Source organism: Bombina bombina, chromosome 9 (genome assembly GCF_027579735.1).
Source record: "Bombina bombina isolate aBomBom1 chromosome 9, aBomBom1.pri, whole genome shotgun sequence".
In the NCBI taxonomy this organism is placed as follows: domain Eukaryota; kingdom Metazoa; phylum Chordata; class Amphibia; order Anura; family Bombinatoridae; genus Bombina; species Bombina bombina.
The window spans coordinates 101,871,570-101,895,755 of NC_069507.1; the positions used below are offsets into that span (position 1 = coordinate 101,871,570).

A 24,186-nucleotide genomic window follows, 5' to 3' on the forward strand; every position below is an offset into this window, starting at 1 on the left:
AAACAACTTCTGCAACTCACTTCCTCTTTCAGCCTGTCACAATGGACTGACTCTCCCACTCACAAAGATGGTCACTCCCTGGATCTGATTTTCAGCTATAGATGCACTCTCTCAAACTTCGCAAACTCACCTTTTCCTCTTTCTGACCTCCCTACCTACAACTCTCCCTCCATCTACCCCTCAGACTAAACTTCACAGAAGTATCAAGTCATTAGATCAGCAACAGCTCGCTAGCTCTCTCGAACCTCTTCTCTCTTCCATCCCCTCCTTTTCCTGTCCTGATGAATCTATCTGCCACTATAACTCCACCCTTACATCAGTCCTTGATAACCTGGCCCCACCTACCATAGCTCGGAAAACATACACTCATCCTCAGCCCTGGCATAATCCTCTGACACGGTACCTACGCAGATCTTCCCGTACTGCTGAGCGACACTGGAGGAAATCTCAGAGTCCTGATGACTTTCTTCACTATAAGTTCATCTTGAACTCTTACTATTCAGCCCTTAATCTATATAAGCAACATTACTTCTCTACTCTTTCTTCAAACCCAAAATGTCTGTTCTCCACTTTCAATACTCTTCTCCGCCCAGCCCCACCTCCCACCAAAACTTTTCTCTCAGCTCAAGATTTTGCCAGCTTCTTCAACATCAAAATTGACTCCATCAGAAATGAAATCAGCTCTCAACTTACTACCGGTCTACAACCCCCTCAAAAGCTCACAATCATTCAAAACCCACATAGCCATAAATATAGCTCTTTTGCCCCTGTTACAGAGGAAGAAGTTTCTGCCCTTATACTATCCTCTCACCTCACTACCTGTCCCCTCGACCCTATCCCCTCACAACTACTCCCCTCCCTCTCTTCTACCCTTACCCCTATACTTACACACATCTTCAACCTCTCCCTCAGCACTGGTATAGTTCCCACATCTCTTAAACATGCATTAGTCACACCTATCTTCAAAAAACCTTCTCTCGATCCAACCTCCCCATCCAACTACCGCCCTATTTCCCTACTCCCTCTTGCCTCAAAGCTTCTTGAAAAGCTAGTATATGCACGTCTATCCCATTTCCTTACATTAAACTCCCTCCTTAATCCACTGCAATCTGGATTTCTCCCCATTCACTCAACAGAGACAGCAATTGTTAAGGTTACTAACGACCTACTTACAGCAAAATCCAAAGGCCACTTCTCTCTAATTATCCTCCTTGATCTGTCTGCAGCCTTTGATACTGTCGACCACCCTCTTTTGCTCCATACCCTCGAATCCTTTGGCATCTGTGACACAGCTCTCTCTTGGTTCTCTTCCTATCTGTCTAACTGTACCTTTAGTGTAGCCTTCTCTGGGGCATCCTCTGCCTCGTTTACCTCTTTCTATTGCGGTACCACAAGGCTCTGTCATCAGTCCCCTTCTCTTCTCAATCTACACATCCTCATTAGGTTCCTTATTAAAGTCCCACAGGTTTCACTATCATTTGTATGCCGCCGATACCCAAATCTACCTCTCTGCACCAGAACTATCTCTTTCCTTGCTAACCCGTGTCACTAACTGTCTCTCTCATATCTCATCTTGGATGTCCTCTCACTACCTCAAGCTAAATCTCTCCAAAACTGAGCTCCTTATTTTCCACCCTTCTTCCAAAATCTCCACCCCCCATGTCTCTATAATTGTTGATAACTCCATCATTATCCCAACCTCACATGTGTGTTGGGGTCACACTTTACTCAGATCTTTCTTTCACTCCTCACATTCAGTGCTTGACTAAAGCCTGCCGCTTCCACCTTAAAAACATCGCTAAAATCAGACATTTCCTTACACAAGACACAACTAAGATTTTAATCCACTGTCTCATCCTTTCCCGCCTCGACTACTGCAACTCCATCCTTTCTGGTCTCCCTAGCTGCCGCCTAGCTCCTTTACAATCCATCTAGGCTCATCTTCCTTGCACGTCACTCTTCGTCTGCCGCACCTCGCTGCCAATCCCTTCACTGGCTTCCTCTTGCCTCCAGGATTAAACAAATACATTCTCACTCTTTATTATTATTATTATTATCGGTTATTTGTAGAGCGCCAACAGATTCCGCAGCGCTAACTCTGACACACAATGCCCTCAATTGCATTGCTCCCCCCCCCCCTACATCTCAGACCTTGTCTCCAGATACTTTCCCTCCCGACCCCTTTGCTCCGCTCATGATCTCCTCCTCTCGTTACCTCCTCACATTCCCGTTTACAAGATTTCTACAGACTGGCTCCCATCTTATGGAACTATCTGCTTTGCTCCACAAGACTCTCCCCTAGTTTGAAAAGCTTCAAGTACTCCCTGAAGACTCTACTATTCAGGGACACATGCAACCTACACTAACCTTCCTATCTCCACTGCTATCCCCTTAAAACCCATAGCATGTAAGCCTATGAGCCCAGCTGTTTGTAGTTCACCTTCATAAGAACCAACTACAACAGTGCAACTCTCGACAGGACCCTCTACCCATTTGATCCCTGTAATTGTATTTATATACCACCTATGTTTATAGCTCTGCAGAACCTGTTAGCACTCTACAAATACCTGATAATAATAAAATAATAAATCAGTTAGAGAGAGTTGGCGGGTAGGCATTTTGGAAAAAGGGGGGGAAATAAGTAGCTCAGTTTTGGAGAGCTTTAGCTGAAGGTAGTGAGAGGACATCCAGGATGAAATATTAGAAAGACAGTTAGTGACACGAGTTAGTAAGAAAGGGGATATGTCTGGTGCAGAGATGTAGATTCAGGTATCATCAGCATACAAATGGTATTGAAACCCATGGGACTCTATTAAGGAAACTAAGGATGATGTATAAATTGAGAAGAGAAGGGGACAAAGGACAGAGCCTTGTAGTACCCCAACAGAAAGTGGTAAAGGCTCAGAGGATGTGCCAGAGAAGGTAACACTAAAGGTCCTGTTAGACAGGTAAGAGGAGAGCCACAAGAGCGCTGTGTCACAGATGCCAAAGGATTGGAGGGTTTGGAGCAAGAGAGTGTGGTCAACCGTGTCAAAGACTGCAGACAGATAAAGAAGGATTAACAAAGAAAAGTGGTCTTTAGGTTTTCCTGTAATTAGGTCAGTAGTAACCTTAATGATTGCAGTTTCTGTGGAGTGTTGTAGGCAAAATCTGTCCTGAAACCTGACTTTCCCCTATAACATTGTGTTCCTTTGTGGCATTCTACCCCTACAGCCCAGTACTACTTTAGATATTTCCTGATAGAGGGAAACATCAAGGTGTTCTTTTCCTTGCACACTGGTTCCTGCTCTTAAACTCTGATAAAATTCACCAGTTCTTTACATAATATACAAGCCTCTTGTGGAACCAATAATGATGGCAGAAACCATTACTACAATCTCTTTCAGGAAATGGCCATGCTAGCCCAATCTGCTCTAAAGTTATAAGAGGAAGATGCATCTACTTCAAAGACATGATGGTTTATTTCCTAAAACTGCAGCAACAGCTAAGTTATTTCAGTTGTCTGAACATTCACATTCACTGAAGATAGAAGACAATTCCCATTATAATTCATAGAATGTTAAGCACCATTTTCAGGCGTAACTAAGACATATTCTACTTTTGTTACAGTGCTGACTCTCATTACCCTGCTTTCTGGAGAGTCCACACTAATATCCTAATATCTAATATTGATTCTTGGGATTTATTTATTAATACTATGGATGTTTTGTATGATGGTATCTGCTTAAACTACTATTCATTCCCTATAGCAAAGGCAAAAACCTCTTGAGAATTATGTTACAGGTTATATCAAGTAACATTTGAGACTGTATAGAATGAACTTGCTTTGCTGGATAAGTCCCAATTGTGCCTATCCAAAAATTTAAAGATACAGTTAAGTCAAAATTAAATTTTCATGATTCAGAGAGAGCAGAAAACTTTCCAATTTACTTCTATTATTTCATTTGCTCACAATGCACCACGGCGAGCTAGCTGCTGATTGGTGGCTACACATATGTGCCTCTTGCAATTGACTCACTTCAAGTCACTTGTCATTAGGGCATATCTATCAAGCTCGAGCTTGAGGGCCCATGTTTCTGGCGAGCCTTCAGACTCGCCAGAAACACCAGTTATGAAGCAGTGGTCTAAAAACCGTTGCTCCATAACCTGTCCATCTGCACTGAGGAGGTGGACAGACATCGCCGCAATTGACACCCCCCTGCTAGTGAATCTGCAGGGGGCGGCGTTGCACCAGCAGTTCACAAGAACTGCTGGTGAAATGCTGAATGTGGAGAGCGTATTGCTCTACGCATTCAGCAAGGTCTATCAGACATGATCCACAATGTTGGATCATGTCCGACAGGCCTTTCATAAATAGGCCCCATTGACTCACTTGATTTGCTTAGCTAGCTCCAATTAGTGCATTAGCTGCTCCTTAAACAATAGAAAGATGATGAAGCAAATTTGGTAAATAAACTGGAAGGTTGTTTAAACAATATACTCTATCTGAATCATGAAAGAAAGAAAAAAGAATTATTAAAGAAAGAAAAAAATGAGTAGAACTAGATATGCCCTCCGTTCTTTAAAGGGACAGTCTACACCAGAATTTATATTGTTTAAAAGGATAGATACTCCCTTTATAATTTAATTTAATTCATTCCCCAGTTTTGCATAACCAACACAGTTATATTAAAGGGACAGTCAAGTCAAAAAAAACTTTCATGATTTAAATAGGTCATGTAATTTTAAACAACTTCCCAGTTTACTTTTATAACCAATTTTGCTTTGTTCTCTTGGTATTCTTAGTTAAAAGCTAAAACTATGAGGTTCATATGCTAATTTCTTAGACCTTGAATACTGCCTCTAATCTGAATACATTTTGACCACTAGAGGGCATTAGTCCATGTGTTTCATATAGATAACATTGAGCTCATGCATGTGAAGTGACCTAGGAGTGAGTACTGATTGGCTAAAATGCAAGTCTGTCAAAAGAACTGAAATAAGGGGGCAGTCAGCAGAAGCTTAGATACAAGGTAACCACAGAAGTAAAATGTGTATTAAAATAACTGTGTTGGTTATGCAAAAACTGGGGAATGGGTAATAAAGAGATTATCTTTCTTTTTTAAACAACAAAAGTTCTGGTGTTGACTGTCCCTTTAATATACTGTTTACCTCTGTGATTACCTTGTATCTAAGCCTCTGCAGACTGCCCTATTATTTCAGTTCTTTTGACAGACTTGCATTTTAACCAATCAGTGCTGACTCCTAGGTAACTCCACAGGCATGAGCACAATGTTATCTATATGGCACATATGAACTACCGTCTTCTAGTTGTAAAAAAAATGTCAAAATGCATTCAGATAAGAGGTGGCCTTCAAGTGCTAAGAAAGAATACCAATAGAACAAAGCACAATTTATGATAAAAGTAAATTGTAAAGTTGTTTAATATTACATGCCCTATCGGAATCATGAAAGTTTGTCATTTTGGATTATTAATTTAACAGTGTCTTAAAGGGACAGTCTAGTCAAAAATAGACACTTTTGAGGAAGTAGACAAGAAACAGTAATAACTTGTAGTCATACCCCAGTTAAATATCATATTCTTATCTCTACTACTACAACCACTGCAACAACTAGAAATGCAGAAGAGCCAATACAGATTGTTTTAATAAGAGGTCCCCTAACTGTAACAGAATATATTAGGAGAAGAGAACTGCATCTATGCTTCTGTTGTGGTAAGTCCAGTCCTTTTCTCTGCAAATGCCCATCTTCTGTTACAGTGGGCAGATAATCCTGCTGGAGATTATACATATTTTCTGAACATTAGATTAGCAACCCATCTACACATCCCAAAACAACCAAAGAAACAACCCATACAAATACATGTTGTGGATAGTAGTCCCAAGACATAAAGGGCAGTACACCAATAAGCAGTCCCAATTAGTGTAAAAGTTTTCTTGCGCCATTAAGACATCATTCAATTTGATAATGTTTTATGTTTTTTCCTTAAATTTTAAAATGACCATGGCTAAAGTAACACAACCCCACTATCAATGTCTACTGGAAACTTGATCTTCTCCTCTATTGTTTGTCAACCATCTTGACTCAAAAAATAGTCCTCTACTATGCTATATTTATTTTCTGAGTCTACAGTTACTCTACCTTCTTAGTACCAAGAGTTCTGTAAAGGTTGTGAAAAGGAAGAAGGCTGATCAATTACCCCCATGCATGCCCTTTGATTGTCCCATAGATTTACTGCCTAGGGAATCTGGTATATTTGTATACATCTATCCATTATCTATACTAGAACTGAAACATTTAAAAGATTATGGGTTGATTCCAATCTTTCTGATCGTGTTTATCAGTTGTTATTAGCCTTGATACATCTTTTTCAATTTTTCAATGAATTAGTAAAAGAGCCCAGCGTGTAAGAGCAGATATCGGAAAATAAAATAATTGTTTTACTGTTATCCTGAAGAATTTTGGAAGTTTCCTTCTTGCATTAGAGGAGTTTAAATGTTTCTTTTTCTTCATTGACACAAGGGGCTCCATTTATTAAGCAGCTGTAGCGAATCATGTCCGCTCGACTGATAATAAATCTACCCCATGGACTTTATGTGCACAGTTTAATTTCTCATTGTTCTTTTCAAAGTTTAGAAACAATATCACAAAAACTTTAATTAGTAATATTAATCAACATTAAATCAATGAAAACATAATATATATTAAAAAAAATCAATAGTATAATCCCCATCCATTCACCAATAATACTACAAAAAGAAAAAATGTAACTAAAATGTAAAAAAATAACCCCCCAAGGCGTCCCAAGTGAAAGCCAATCATCATCACTTGTAGGATATAAAGAGCTTTAATATGAAAAAAACAATGGTTCACAATAGACAATAAACGGTTTATATAGCTAATCCAAAATTCTTCCTATTTCAACAAATAGCAATATATTTAATTATATTCAATGTCATATCATACTACTTCTGCTTGTTAGCAAATAAATTGTAATCCTTAATGAAGGTAAGACCAATCGTTTAGATCTTAAAACAAGTCACGTTATATCCATCATTATCATCATTATGTTTCATTAGTTTAATATGTTTAATTCTACAAAACTTGTTAACTTTATAAATTAATGACTAATCATCTAATAAAACAACTTTAATATAAAGAAGAAAGTAAAAAAGAGGGAGTCACGAAACTGCAGGATTTTACTTTTCCAATTAAAAATTTAAATGTCCTCCTCATTTACTATTTCAGGTATATATCATGAGAGATGTAGGTGGGAAAAAGTGTTTCTAATTGCACACACACAACCTAGAGATGAGGCTTACACGATGGGGTAGAATTATCAATGTGCGGGCGGACATGATCCGATGTAGCATGTCATGTCTGCCGCACATCTATAAATGCCGACAGCATACACTATTGGCATTTATCATTGCACAACCATTTCTAGAGAATTGCTTGTGCAATGCCGCCCCCTGCACATTTGCCAATCGGCTTCTAGCAGGGGTATCAATTAACCCGATTGGTTGATTGCTGTCCGCCGCCTCAGAGATGGCAGACGAATTAAGGAAGAAATTATATTAAGATTAGCGCCAAGTTGTTATCCTCAAGCTCCCTCGCAGGCAATCTTCCCTAAGATTAACCAGAATACAAATAAATAACAACAAAGGATGTAGTTTGGGAGCGCTAAAAAAGCTATAAGGATGATATGGAGACTGATATACAAATATAAAATACAGTTTATTAGCTTAAAAACAGAAAGAGGGACGTCTCCCTATATTGAATAATTTAAAATAGATACATAAATATACACAGAGAAATGCTCTGATCAAATTCCACCTTAATTCTGAAACATACAGCAGTTTAAAAGAAAAAATGCACTTCACAATACAAACACACAGTTTGAAATGCTAGGGTAAAAATTCTACCTTATTAAAAATTCCACCTTATTAAAAAAACTTTCTGCAGATTAAAAGAAAAAATAATACGCTTCACAATATTTACACCTTTGTTATATCGTTAAAATGTTCCACTTTTGTATTTCAATAAAATGTTTCAGTTTGTGTCAGAACTTAAAGTGCATGGTATTTGTGCAGTCCGATACAATATTATTAGTTAATGACTTTGATCTATTGTTTTCAGATACACACAGTCTTGTTGCACTTTAGTGTTTTTACAAGTTGTAATTTGCAGTAGTGATATACATTGTGATTTTTCAATAGGTGTTCCAATTTGGAAGAGAGCTTACCGGATCTTCTGACACTTTTTGTGTCTAGCGATGTTTCAATCTACCTTACCGGAAAGTTATTGGGCCTCTAGTCAGCCTTCCAGACTTGTACGACACAAGATTCACCTGGAACTGGAATCCTAGAACCCGCTCCTTCGTGTATGCGATTCCGGCGTCAGACACTTTTGTTTGTCTTTGAATATCTTTGGCTTCTAATTCCAGCAGCAGGCTTCTTTTAGGTAGATACTTGTGATGCACGCCCCAGCGTGTTTATAAGAAATCCAGACTTCAGTATACAAACGGCCGTTTGTTTAACTCTTTCTTCCCCTGTACTCGTATAATTTTAAGATCTTGCAGGGGATGTTGGAGCTGTTGTAGATAACGTCTACGCGTTTCGCCAGCAGGCTTTATCAAGACGGATGATATGTGATATTGGCCCGGCATTTAAAAAGCCCTCCTCTCTTTCTAATTGGTTAGTGTTTTCTTCATTTCAATAGGTGGTGTATTTAAGATGGATAGTATCGGTAATATAAGGTGGATTGTCTTAGCTCTTTGACATGTTTTGGTGGTAATTGGATATATAAACAAAATTTCTCAAACTTATTTCAAATTATATTTTTTTTCCAAAAAATATAATATCAGCGTTCATTTGGAATAGCCAATAGCATTTATTTAGAATTGTGAATACTATTTATGGGTGGAATTCAACATCTATATTTCTATGACTTATAGTTAACCCAATTTTAGAAGGATATTGCTAACGTCTTATCTCATATATTTATATTAGTGGATTTATCACATATCTCATACATTTTATTATCATGTATGGCAGTATCTAGAATACACGCAATCAATTGACAATATCTTATTATACATAAACTCAGCTCGTCCTATTTTGTCATACCGCTTGATATATTTAATAGCATGGCTAGATAGCAATATTTGGGGAGTTTTTATGTAAATTTCTATAGCATTGTTTTTTGGAATTAGATTATCAATTAGGCTCTATTTTTCAAATTCTTCAATGACTTTTTTGATAGTGAAAAAAGGGGAAACCAACTTTTTATATGGATTTTTATATATATATATATATATATATATATATATATATAAAACTTTCCTGATTTGGGAGCTAGCTCAATTTTTGATAGTTTTAATATATTGTCTAATGATTATTCTTATTTTTATTTTTATATATACCTTTCCTAATCCATCTTGCGTTTTTAATAATGGGAGCTAGCTCAAGTTTTTAATAGTTTTTTTTAGTATATTGTCTAATGTTAATTCTTATTTATTTTGATATTTATGAGGTGAGAAAAGGGGAAAGATCTAATTCAGAGTTTAGTCCTGACGGATGGAGGGTCTGCATATTATAGATTAACTCTGCTTCCTTTCTTAGTAATTTTTCTTCAAGGAGCAACGCTGCTTCTTAACTTACATTTCCGGTGAGCAAGAAAGTGCAAGGGAAAATCTACCCCCAAGTCTGTTTTGAATGGAAAATTTGTACCTCAGAATTATATAACATGAAAATTAAGTTAACTACACCAGGAATTGATTAGACATCAATTAAGAGACTAATAAAGACACTCTTGTGGCAGTGGCGGCTGGTGAATTTTGAAGATGGGGGTGCACTAGACCACACCCCTTGAAATGAGGCCCCACCCCTTCAACTAGAAACTATGTATATTTGATACACACTTCACACACTTACACCGACAAACTGCATACATACTGTACACACTACATACATATACACATTACACAAGCATACATACTGTATACACTACATACATATACACATTACACAAGCATACATACATACACACTACACACACACACAGACTACATACTTTCTTGTAATGCATTTCCCATTGAATATAATATAAAAGCTTTGACGTGACATTATATTAAACAATATAATTGTCAGTCTCAATGCAAATGATTAAATATTAGCTTTGGTGGAAACATGTTTTAGTACGTTAATAATGTATGTGCTGACTTGGTGATAAACTTCTAAAAATGTTCTTGCAGGCAGTATGGTGGTAGCCATATAGGAATTGTAGTTAAAGGGACAGTCTACACTAAAATTGTTATTGTTTAAAAAGATAGCTAATGCCTTTACTACCCATTCCCTAGCTTTGCACAACCAACATTGTTATATTAATGTACTTTTATATATGTGATTATGGAGCTGTCAGATGATGCACACATACAAGGTAATCACAGAGGTAAAAAGTGTATTAATATAACAGTGTTTGGTTGTGCAAGACTGGGGGATGGGTAATAAAGGGATTATCTTTATAAACAATAAAAATTATATTGTAGACTGTCCCTTTAAATCTAGGATAGGCATATCAAAGATCTGGTATTCATATGTACATGAGAGGTATAACAGCATTAATAAAGCTTCTGAATGATAATGGGAGTAATCTGATGTTTTTATTACCCCAAGCAACCATCCCATCTCACCTTAAAGGGACATGAAACCCAAAATGTTTCTGTCATGATTCAGATAGAGAATACAATCTTAAACAACTTTCTAATTTACTTCTATTATCTAATTTGTTTCATTCCCTTGGTATCATTTGTTGAAGGAGCAGCAATGCACTAATAGTTTCTAACTGAACACATAGGTGATATATATATGCAGCCAGCTAGAACCTAGGTTCTCTGCTGCTCCTGAACTTGCCTAGATAAACCTTTCAGCAAAAGATAACAAGAGAAGGAATCAAATTAGATAATAGAACTAAATTGGAAAGTTGTTTAAAATTGTATTCTCTATCTGAATCATGAAAGAGAAGCAGGGTGAATGCCAAGCTAAAAGAAACATAGCTTATTAAAACCATTAGAAAACAGGCAGATATATGCATAGAAAATGGAGGTTGTGAAAGGAGAAATATTTATCTTACATTTTAAGATGACATCATATATATATTTTTAATAACACAAAATAAGTACAATGCAGAATTTCAATATGCAAAATTAAAGAGCTTTAGTACTAGCAGAGTAACTGTTATAGAACTGTTCAGAGCACTGGTGCTTTTTGTTAGTTGATTTTACAGTGGGAGAACCGTGCAGTAAATCTAGGGGAAGCAGAATGCTGAAGCTTCAAGTCACACTGGGGGAGGGAGATTAGCTTTTAAAAATATGTTAGTGATTTACATTTATACAGCTCACACAGCACACACAGGGTCAGGGATTTCTCACTCACTTGTATTTGCAGCCAGCTAGCCCCTTTGTATCGCTGTACTCTTACATAACAGTGGAGTCACAAGGCTGTAAAACTGTCAATCAAAAGCCTCCTGGATCCTCCGGTGCAGCCATTATCTATTTTTTTACTCTACATCAGCCAGCCTCCCTCACAGCGTGCTGCCTGTGTTTGTGACACTGCCTGCCTGTTAGTATGACAACAGAACAGTGTCATAGTCCAAACAGTGTGCAGATAACGTTCCTCCCAGTCCCTTTTACCACTGACACAGCCACCGTACCTTAGTAATCCAGTTGGGTCACAGAAGGATCAAGGATGGTGTATCTGCTGCTATTGTTAGGGCTGCAGGATTTGCCTGTCCTCTGCTGCTTCTCAACCAGTCCCCACCAACACATGGCACATGTCCCCATGCTGGATGAACAGCAATTTTCATTCCTCATTTCCTCCTCACAGCACACTGTGCGCACTCGCAGTCAGTCACCTCAAAGAGAGTGGGTGGAGGCGGAGCTGGACTCTGGAGCTGACTGATCATCACGTGATCAGTGATGACGTATCCAGACCAGCTTAACACCACCTCACTGGCTCAAGAGCACAGGCTGAACTGTGCGATTAAGCCAGTATAGGGATGGGGTGGAGAGTGGGAGTGGTCTGCATGAAAATATACAGGCAGCTAATGAGACAGGCATGTAGGCTCTACCGCACGTGCGGTTAAATAAAAAAAAAACAGTGGAATTGTGGAAACATTAAAAATATATAATTTAACAACAAAAAACAGTTTTGCTTTAACTTTTTTTGGGGTATAAATTAAATATAATTTTTCCAATAGGGGGGCTATTGGAAAAATTATATTTTCTTCAGAATTTTTTTTTTCTTCTCTTCTTCTGAATGGGGGTTCACATCTGAATGGGGGTTCACGTGCGAATGTGAACAAATGGAGGAGCCTCCACTGTCTTGTGGTCATTTGCACTCATGAATGGTCAAGACCTTAAAAACTGGGAATGCTAACAAAGGTTGCCACAAAGCTAGCTTTCAAGCATGAAGGATCATATTGGTACGCAGTGTCAGTTTCCATGCAAAACATGTGACTCCATCTTCACCCACTGAACATCTATGACTACACCCATGAGCCTCCCTTTTTCAGTCTTCGGTCTCCCGGCCTAGGAGCTCTGCAGTGATTACCTGCCTCAATTTTCTTTTCTGCAAATGCCTATAAGGTTTTGACAACTCAGTTATGGATAATGCAGCTGCTGAACTAAACAATAGTTAAAATGTAGGTTTTGTATTCAAAGTAACTCCTGCTCTTGATAGTGATATACCAAAAGCGTGGAGAACCTCTGAGAATGATCTGATGTCACAAACTAAACCAAAAGTGCAGTAATGGTACTACAAAGTTATTGCAGACTATGCACAGCAGGTAAGGTTTCTGGAAAAGAAAGGTTGTGCTTAAATAAACTTATCAGGGTACCTGAAGTCAGGCAAGCGCTGTGAGTATATATGTTACATTCATAGAAATGGTAATAAAGTAACAGTCCTTTCTTCCAGGTTGAACAGACTGATTACCTGCAGGCAAGAGACTTGACACAGAACAATAGCCTAGATGACAGGAACTGCAGACATATATAGAGGAGCTTTTAGCAATACCTGCTAATCCTTGAGACAAAAGGAAACATGAGCTATAGGTAAAGTTAAATTGGAGCTGTGATTAGAGGAAGGCAGAAGAATCCTGTGTTCACAAACACTGCGTTTGATATCCGGATACCCTAGCAGTGAAAACAGACAGGCAGATGGAATGCAAGGCTGCAGCTGATGATGTCACTGCTGAACGTCTCTGTCTCCTAGAGCAGCTAGTAGCGGTTTTACCCTCAGAGTTAGGTAGAAGATCGTGGGATGAGTTTGAAGCAGCTCCATCTGGATCCCATTTGGAGAAATATGGTAACCAAGGAATGATATCTCACTAGAATTGAAGATACACTTTTCCATCTTTGCGTATAACTGATGGTGTCTAAGACGTGATAGGACAGATCTGACATGTTTCACATGGTCTTCGGAGGTTTTTGAGTAAATGAGTATGTCATCTAGATAGATAACTATATATATACATCTAGTATGTATTGAAAGATATAGTTTATGAAGTTTTGAAATGTGGCTTGGGCATTAAAGATCCCGAATGGCATCATGGTATATTCAAAGAGGTTGTATCTAGTTCTGAAGGTGGTGAGCCATTTGTCTCCTGACCTGATGCGGATTAGATTATAGGCACCTCTTAAATCAAGTTTTGTGAAAATCTTTGCTCCTTCGAGGCATTCAATCAAATCCTGGATGAGTGGTAAGGGATAACGTTTTTTAACTGTGCGTTTGTTTAATTCACGGTAGTCGATTATGGGATGTAGAGAATTGTCCTTGTTTCTCACAAAAAATATCCCTGACGGGGATGTTAAAGGTCTAAAGGTCCCTTTTTGAGGTTTTCATTGTGACAGGGGTTAGATATGCCCATAGGGGATGGAAGATCCAGGTATCAGTTCAATAGGGCAATCATAAGGTCTATGAGACGGAAGAGACTCAGATTCTTTCTTATCAAAGACATCTTGAAAATCCCTGTTGAAAGTTGGTAGAACAGAGGAAGAAATCTGTAGGAGATTATGAGAATTGTAACAGGTGTTAGTGCAATAATCTGAAGTCAAGGAGATTGATAAATCCTCCCAGAGGATTTTGGGTTTATGTAAAAGAAGCCAGTTTGTGATGGTGACTAAGAGAGGAAATGTCTGATGGGAGATGGGGCCCGTAGATATTTGGGAACCATCAATAACTCTGACTGAGACTGGGCTATACTTACACACAAGAAGAATTTTATTTTTATTTACAATATTTACATCAATAAAGTTTCCGTAGGCTCTGGTATCAATTATGGCTTCACTGGAGAGTCGATGTTGATCCCACTGCAGAGATAAAGGCAGTTTATAAAAGCGTTTAGTTAGAGATTTTGGAAGTGGAGGCAATCATGGTTATTTGTGTGCTTACAAGGTTTATATCTGTGAAGTCCTGTGCACTCTTTAACAGTGTGTTCCTTTGATGTACAGTACATGCACAGCTTTAGGGTACGTCTTTTGTTCTTTTCCTCCTGTGATAGGGGACCTATGACAAACCCAATCTCCATAGGTTGGTCCTGAACTGGACTGCTGCTTGAAGCAGGAGGTAATATGGGCCCTACATGTAACCTTTTAAGATGAGAGGTGTATCTTTCTAGTCTCCTCTCACGGATCCTACAATCAATTGTTATAGATAGTGTGTCTAAAGCTTCTAGGATACCGGGGAGTTCCAATCTGGCTAACTCGTCCTTCAACCCTTCTGATTGGCCAAGATGAAATTGGTTGCGCAATGAGATCTCATTCCATTGCAAATACTGGGCCCAGTGTTTAAAATTCTGTCCTCCACAGGTCTTTTACCCTGTTTTAGGCTACGGAGTGCGTTTTCTGCAGTAATCTGTTTGCAGGGATCCTCGTAGAGGGAAGACATTGCCTTAAAGAAAGATACCAGAGAATCTAGTATGGGGTCTTGACTTTCAATCCTGTGTCCACAAACACAGCGTCTGATATCCGGATACCCTAGATGTGAGAACAGACAGGCAGATGGAATGCATGGCCTCAGCTGATGACATCACTGCCGAACGTCTCTGTCTACTAGAGCAGCTAGTAGCGGTTTTACCCTCAGAGTTAGGTAGAAGATTGTGGGATGAGTTTGAAGCAGCTGCAAAGACTTAGGCAGTATAATGGTGGCAGATGTCAGCAGGAATCCACAGGGAGAAAAGGTAAGTCGTAGAGAAACTGAAGTAGGCTCTGTATTGGAAATGGAGGTGCACAGACCAACACTGCAAATGGGCAAATCAATACCAAGCAATGATTACATTAGATGATTACATTAGAAGGCAATATGTTGAGACAAGTGCAACACTGCCCTACTGGTAGACAGGTTATCATTTTATACTAAATCCCCCTTTTACCCTCATTTTCTTCTATCCTTGTTCTGTGTAGAGCAAAAGATACACATAAAAAAGGCTCAGCCAAGAAAATGTATGAATTTCTGAAAATTGTGTATGTTACAAAAATGTTAGTATTCCATAAAACCTCCACTAGATCCTTTAACTGCCTTTGGTTCTTTTTGATTTAGGGATGCAAATATTTCATATGTTACTGCAGCCTGGAGAAGTTTATATCTCCCAGAAAGTAAGAGTTTACAATCTAATATACTATGGTTCTCTTTGGCGCTGTGTATATATTTGTAATGCATAGTGTGCATTTATAATTCACATGTCTTTTTAATTAACTCACGTGTATGATTGGTTAGTGTCCCTTTAAATTAAGGGACTCTGGCTCAGTCTTTATTCCTATGATTAAGTGCCCTGCAGAGGCACAAAACGCGTAAGGAATTATTTTGCATCTTTGCCGTTTTAATGTTTTAATTTTGATTACTAAAAGTCAATTTTTTTTATTTACACCAGTGCCTCTGTGTGCAACTTTTCTTGTTCTTTTTTGTTTAAGGGCGGTATGCTTAGCCACGCTTAGCGTGCACCTCTCGGGACTATGTGACCTATTCCGAGATTACCCTCATTTCTGGTGGCGTCTGATACACGCATTCACGAAGGATCTGTAGCGGCGTTCAGGTACTGTTGAAAAAAAGACTTCCCAATTACCATTAATGTCTCCAGATAAACCTTGACTAAAATGCAAATATGTCTTCAATTTAAGCTAAAAAAAGTAGACAATAAATCAATATAATACAAAATGTACAAAATGTGATTCTCTTTTCCTCAGTCTGGAGAATGGGAAGATAAATAATGAGAATGACAAGCCTTTTAAACCTTATGAGTGGGTGTCATAGTCTTCTACCAAGGTTAATACAGTCACTCCTTTGCAAACTGTTTTTTATAACATACAAAGACCAACAAATTATTTTATCCTAGCAAGGAAAAATGTTTGATAGATATAGATACAGGAACCTAAACTTAACATAATGAAATCATTACTTACCTTGTCTGCTAGGTTTGTAAAGTTCTGACCTGCTAGTTTCAAGATGTCTCCAAGTCGGAAGATTGGACAGAAAGGATGTGTTTTTGGATTATATCGGCAATTTAGGTTATCAGGTAAGTTACCCCTGGGAAGATGAAAACAAAGTCAAAACATGTAAAAGGTAAAACAAAGTTATTGTAACAACATTGTAGTGTATATTATATAAAATCAGAAGGTTCTATAGTAGTCAGGGACATAAAACATATGTTGTGGTATTACTGTTAAAGGATGATCAGACAATGTTACATATGAATATTCATTTTGGAGTACTTGAGCCATACGCGACGTGAGCTAACTTCAGGACATCAAATGGGAAAAGCAGGACCAGCACACACTTGACCAAATGTCCTGTATAGCTTAAATTGAATGGAGTGTGGTGCACACCTAAAGGACCTCCCTTTCCAGGGTCCTGTAACATGCAGCAAAAAAGAACACTCAGGTGGCATTCAAAATATGACAACAGTGCCTTTATTAAACTGAGCAACGTTAAAGGGGTAGGAGCCCCGAAAGATTGCTCAGTTTAATAATGGCACTGTTGTCATATTTTGAGTGCCACCTGGGTGTTCTTTTTTGCTGAAGGACATCAGATATTGCAACCATGTTAGCTTCTTCTACCCAAAGACTTTAATGCTACAAAATCCCTAACACATAACGCTCGCACGCTAACCCGACACAGAGTAAGACCTACAGCATTAAACCGAATTGATGTCAGTCCAAACTTTCCAGCACCTGGGAGCAGTGGTAGTGTGCCAGCTCAAAGGGTAATGCACAACACCCCAGAAATCAATCACGAACAAGAAAGAGCAGCACCACCAATCTCTTTAACAGATGTATTCACCTCATACAGCCAGACCAAGAGATTGGTGGGGCTGCTCTTTCTTGTTCGTAATTAAACCAAATTGAGCTATTTTACACTCCAATGTTATTCACATAGAAGAAAATGCTCTTTTTATTTTAAAAATATATATATATATCTATATATCTAAATGAATATATACAGGTATATATATATATATATATATATATATATATATATATATATATATATATATATATACTAGGCGATAAGCCTGCATAGAGGGCAATCTATGTTTAAAAAATACAAACCCCCAAGCTAAAGTTACAAAAAATAAAAAAGTAAAATTACAGAAAAAAATAAACAAAGCTATCCAAAATAAGAAATTTAAACCTAAACTAATACCCCTATAAAAAATAAAAAGTCCCCCCAGAAAGAAACACCCCCTAATCTAATACTAAACTACAAATAGCCATTAAAAGGGCCTTTTGTAGGGCATTAGTTAAACAGCTTTTTTACTTACAAAAATTACCAATTACCCCCCAAAAGTAAACCACCCCATCCACCAACCCCACCAAAATAAAAAAACTAACACTAAAAAACACCTAAACCTAAACTACCCTAAAGGGGCATTTGTATGGACATTGACCTTAAAAGGGCATACAGCTCTTTTACTGCCCTTAAAAAAGGGCAATCAGCTCTTTTACAGCCCAAAAAACCCTAATCTAAAAAAAAAGCAACCCCAAAAAATAAAAAAATACTAAGACTAAGCCCCAAATAGGTACTCACCGTTCCTAAAGTCCGGCGGAGAAGGTCTTCTTCCAGGCGGCTCCATCATCTTCTATTTTCATCCGGAACGAAGGCTGCGCGGAGCGGAGGTGCGGAGCTGTCTTCTCCGATGCATGGATCTTCATCGGCGGTCCTCAATGACGGCGTTCCTTTGCGGCGGCTGCAGCATTCCTCGGTGGAATGGAGGCTCCTCTTCATCCGATGTCCGTCATACACTGAAGATTGAATGCAAATACTGCAATCAATTTGGGGTACATTGCATTCATATTGGCTGAAATGTTGAAATCAGCCAATAGGATTAGAGCTACTGAAATCCTATTGGCTGTTCAAATCAGCCAATAAGATTTTAGTAGCTCTCATCCTATTGGCTGATTTCAAAATTTCAGCCAATAGGAATGCAAGGTACCCCAATAAATATGGGGTACCTTGCATTCAATCTTCCGTGTGCGATGGACGATCGCATGAAGAGGAGCCTCCACGCCGCTGAGGACCACTGCCGAGGACTGCCACCATTGAAGATCGCTGCTGAGGATCTACGCATCGGGGAAGCCAGCTCCGTACCTCCACTCCGCGCCGCCTTCGCTCTGGATGAAGATATAAGATGATGGAGCCGCCTGGAAGAAGACCTTCTCTGTCTGACTTCAGGAACCATGAGTACCTATTTGGGGTTTAGTGTTAGGATTTTTTTTTTATTTTTTTTTAAGATTATGGATTTAATTGCCTGGAAAAGAGATGATTGCCCTTTTAAGGGCAGTAAAAGAGCTGAATGCCCTTTTAAGGGTAATGCCCATACAAATGCCCCTTTAGGGGCAATGGGTAGTTTAGGTTGTTTTAGTGTTAGTTTTTTTTTATTTTGGGGAGTTTGGTGGGTGGGGGGTTTTTACTGTTAGGGGGGATTTAGTAATTTTTAAATGTAAAAGAGCTTTTTAACGTAGGGCAAAGCCCTACAAAAGGCCCTTTTAAGGGCTATTGGTAGTTTAGGGGGTGTTTTTATTTTGGGGGGATTTTTTATTTTCATAAGGATCAGGTTTAAAAAAAAATATTTTCGATAATTTTGTATATTTTTTTCTGTAATTTTAGAGTTTTTAATTTTAGATTATGTTTTATTATTTTTTTGTAATTTAATGTTAGGTTTTATTTTTTATTTTATTTTTTTATGGTAAGTCATAATGATAGGTAATTTATTCTGAGTTAAGTATAAGTAAGGAGTGTATAAAGCATTGTAAGTAAAGGGACCACTTACTGGTCAATTTTCAAAAATGAACAAACATAATAACAATAATGGAGCCAAGAGTATTGGTATTTCAGAGGGACCATATGAACTAAGAGTAAACTATAGTTTCTTGGCAGGCCATAAAATTAAGGCGAATTGTTATCTATAAACCTTCAGATCTAGCGTATAAAGTTATACAGACAATTATATAGGGGGTGGGGTAGTGTAGTATAAGGTATATTTTAACAGATGAGCTTTGCCCATTAATACTTATGTGGGTGATCTTTAATAAGATGTGCCATCTCGGCCAGAGACAGCACTCCAACATAATTGAGTGTAGTAAGGCGACCACCCAACCTTAAATAAAGACCCAAAATCAATGTATGGTAAACTAATACCTGGACTATAGTATGGCATCATAGAAGGCATGAACATAATTAAAGTATAAGTATAAGTCTCTGCAAACTCATATATCCATATAGAGTTAAGGTGCTATAACCTGAACTAATGGATTAAACTTTATACTGGTGCAGTTATATAGTTTAGGGAGATAATGAGCTATTCCTAAAAACTATCAGAATTATGGCACTAGGGCAAGAGCAATATCCTTATTATATTTGGCTATAAATAGACTCACTCATATTAAAATAGTTAATGAGTTGAAGGAGAACGGTAACATCAGATGTAAAAACACACTTAACAGTCAACAGTGATAGCAAACATTCTGAATTACCCAGTTAGGCATGAAAGCTACAATCTTTAAGGTTATCACGAGATAGTATAGCTTAATAAATCTACAGCTCATAACAGGTTTAAAGTAGTTTGAATAGCTTATATATATGTTGTTAGTGTCTAATGAGCCAACTGGTTGTTAAACATAAGGATATCACAAAACACTGCATGCATTTATAGAAATAAAGAGAACGTATGGAAACAAAATGCAGTAATGGGTATATGAAAGCAACCTTTAACCATTACTAAAGTCGCATACAGTCCTCCAAAACATGGAAGGTTATAGGTCTCTTAGGGCACATACCTAGAAGGTTGTCGCTAAGCTTTGGACTCCAACTGACCTAACATTAACTCTTGGTGTTTGTTGGCCATATATGAGTTGTGGGAACGCAACCTGGCAGATATTACAAGTTCTCGAGTAAAATGAATTATGTAACGGAGCTGCGGCCATCATTAGCCCACTCCGGACTTGTGGAATCTAAAGGTTTCCAAATACAGTAGTTATGGCTACAGTCTGATATAAGCAGAGTCCCGTCAGTGTTCGGCAGGTCTTCACACTGGATCAAAACTGTAGTGTAGTCGTCATGATCGCTTGTGCAGGGTCTGAGCAGGCATCAGGATCCTCCATCAGCTTTTCCTCAGACACAGATGCAGCTCCATCCCTGACGGCCTCCCAATCACATTGACATCTGTCTCTGCATCGGCAATCACGTCGCGGGTCAGAATCTCTCCACAAGCCAGCGCACTCTACATCCAGGCAGGCCTCCTCTCTGCTGCCTCCGGAACTCCGGTCCACCAGACAAGTTGGGTGTAAGTGTCCAAATTTTGTTCAATGCCACAGTGCTCTCTTTGTTATCCCCAGCACGCGCCCAGCTAGGCGGCAGGCTAGATGCGGTATGGGGGCGAGTCTGATAGCCTCCAGAGTCAAAAGGCCGGCAAAAACAGAGTGCGTCTGTACAATCCATGGGCTGATAAGAGGTTCCCTGAAATGCGGCCCCCACTGATGTCCTGTAGCTCGGTCTCACTCTTTCCATAGGGAGGTAATGATGCACAGCAAGGATTTTCACTGCTGTGGCAAGAGTCGCTTGTATAGAACCCTGTCCCCATCGAGTGTTAAGAGAATCATCACTCGGAAGGTGCGGACAAACCGCTGCACATGGTTGCGGGCCTGTCTCAGCAGTCTGAGTGGGTTTAGTCACCGTTTCTGGACAGGGCTGTGGGTTCACTATTTCTAGACCATCTGCAGTCTCAGGCAATGACTCAGCTCCAGACAAGACATAGCATTCGGTAGAAATATGACAGGCCGGGTCTTCACACACTCTCTCCAGCAAGAGTGGTAGTTTACGGGCACTCAATGAGTTCCAGGAGCTGTACGTTACCCCTATGGGCTCCTCTAACTGTGCAGCAGAAGCCTCTGATTCCGGGTCCCTATCACAAGGGTCGTGTGGAGAAGGGCAGCTTGCAAAACACTGCGCAATTATGCTCCTCAGTCCAGTGAAGTGCACATTAAGCATCTCATATATAGTGTCTGCTGATGCTTTAGTATCGATATCCATGTCTGATTCTAGTTGTGTAGTAATTAGTACTACTCATAACCCCAGTCTCCCAGGGGGGGAATATGCGTAAACCCCGGCTCCAGAAACCACCAAGCACTTAATAAATGTGGTGGCCTTGAGGCCTAGCTGCAGATCTTAGACAGAACAGTCAATCCAGAAAGTTTTCCCCTCAGGACTGTCAATTTCTTGAGTCCTGTAGTGTCCCTCTGGCCCCCATCCACAGGATTGGAGATTTTTATATAGGAAAACAATAAAAAAAATTGTATAAAACACTGTAGTGGAACCAGGAGCTCCCACAAAACACGTCCTGTCTCTGCAACTGTAGGCTCCGCCCCTCTGTTAGGTTTTATTTAAGTGTAACTTAGTATTGGGGTTAATTTAGGGGGTGTTAGGTTAGGGGGCTTAGTAATTAAATTAGTTTATTTGCGTTGTGGCGGGTTGGCGGTTTAGGAGTTAATAGGTTTATTAGGTTTATTGCGATGTGGGGGTTTGGCGGTTTAGGGGTTAATAGGTTAATTAGGTTTATTGCGATGTGGGGGTTTGTTGGTTTAGGGGTTAATAGGTTAATTAGGTTTATTGCGATGTGGGGGGTTGGCAGTTAAGGGGTTAATATGCTATTATGTTATTTGCGGATTAGGGGTTAATTGCTTTAATATTTTGCGATGTAGGGGTTGGCAGTTTTGGTGTTTGTTAATACTTTGTGCAGGAGGTTAGGTTTCTTTTGTTATACTTCGTGCGGGTGTTTTTATTGATTTCTTGCGGGCAGTTTGTTCGTTTGTTTGTTCGTTATTTCGTGCAGGCGTTTTTTTAAGGCTTCAGGTTTGCCTACGCCGCATCCAGGTGAATTCTAAAAATAGCAAGGTGGTGAAAGAATAGATTCTTTCACCACCCTGCCATTTTCAGAATCCACCGGGATGCAGCTTCACTGCATCCAATTGGATTCTTTTGGCCGCGTGCGTAGCCAACATTCTTTTGGCTGCCTCGCACAGTCAACATTCCTTTGAGGATGTGTGTGCAACTGGCTTCACCGACGGACGCGTTACAAACACTATTATAGTTGAGTGTTGGGGACAGAAGCCAGATTGCAGGTGGTCAAGCAATGAGTTGGAGGATAGGAAGTGTGTTAGGCGATCGAAAACTAGTTTTTCAGGACTTTAGAAGCTAACGGAAGTAGTGATATGGGATGGAAGTTTGCAGGAGAATTGGGGTCGAGGGAGGTTTTTTTTGAGAATGGGGGTAACCTTTGCATGTTTGAAGGATGATGGAAATGAACCAGTAATAAGGGATTGGTTGAATATGTGAGTAAGAGCTGGGGTGAGGGTAGAGGACAGAGGACGTATTAGATGTGAAGGAATAGGGTCAAGGGGGCAGGTAGTGAGGTGTGAGGAAGACAATAGGGAACTCACTTCATTCTCAGTGGTTGGGGGGAAGGTACTGAGAGTGTTGGAGGGGGTGACCGGGGGCTGAGATGGAAGGTTGCAGTCTTGTGGTGGGATGTTACTTCGGATGGTGTTTTGTTGAAAATGTAGTCTGCCAAGTCTTGAGCACTAAAGTCAGATGAAGGGGGTGGTGCAGGTGGATAGAGGAGAGTGTTTAAGTGGAAAAGAGACATTTAGGGTCTGAGGAGTGAGAAGATATGAGAGAAGAGAAATAGTTTTGCTTGGCTAAGTGAAGGGCAGAGTTGTAAGAATAGAGAATGAACTTATAGTGCAGGAAATCGGGTTCAGAGCAGGAACAATAAACATATCAATCTTACAAAGGTGCAGATTCCAAAATTAAATGGTTATTGAAAGAAAACAATTGTCTTTCATGATTCATACAGAGCATGTGATTTTAAACAACTTTCTACTTTGCTTCTATTATCAATTTTCCTTCGTTCTCTAGGTATCTTTTGTTGAATACCAGGGAAGTAAGCTTAGGAGCCTACCCATTTCTGGAGCACTATTACAGCATGATTGCAAAAATGTAATCCATGTGCAAGAGCAATAGATGGCAGCACTATTTCCTGGCAATAAGTTCTCCAGATACCTACCTATGTATCTCTTCAACAAAGCATATCATTAGAACAAAGCAAATTCGATCATATAAGTAAATAGGAAACTTTTTTTAAATTGTATGCTCTGTCTGACTAATAAAAGAAAATGATTTGGTTTTATATTCCTTAAAAACAAATACTGCTATTAGAAATTGGGTGGCACTCAAAACACTATATTTACAAATCAGTGGATAGAGATTTGGAGTCCTTGCTTTGCAGGCTTGCTTGCTTGAGTTTTCTGCTTGCCTATAATAATCTGTAAAGTCTTCATTCTGTAAACAAATACTGGTTGGGTGGCTACCCTGATTAGAACCAATAAGTACAATGAAGAAGGTGAAATGTTAGGTTGAGCTTATCAGGGAAGTCGTCACAAAATGAGATGTTGTTATCAGTTAAGAAGGCTCAATGTAAGATGAACCTATTATAGAAAGGAGGCAAAATATGAGATGATATCACTGTCTTTACATCTTGTGTCCCACTCAAAATGTTTTCCATTTTGTCTTAAAGGTATATTCAACTTGCTAAGTCCAGTTGGAAGAAAATGAAATGGGCTAATAATATGACAGAACC

General features: G+C 39.0%; 1 protein-coding gene across 1 annotated transcript in view; it reads right to left on the minus strand.

Moving 5' to 3' along the window:
* The window catches only part of P2RX3 (purinergic receptor P2X 3), a 136,763-nt gene that overhangs the window by 61,733 nt on the left and 50,844 nt on the right, over positions 1 to 24,186 (minus strand). The window contains exon 7 of the mRNA XM_053691680.1: positions 16,457 to 16,580. Within this exon, the coding sequence (XP_053547655.1) occupies positions 16,457 to 16,580 (124 nt within the window). The remainder of the gene's footprint in view (positions 1 to 16,456; positions 16,581 to 24,186) is intronic.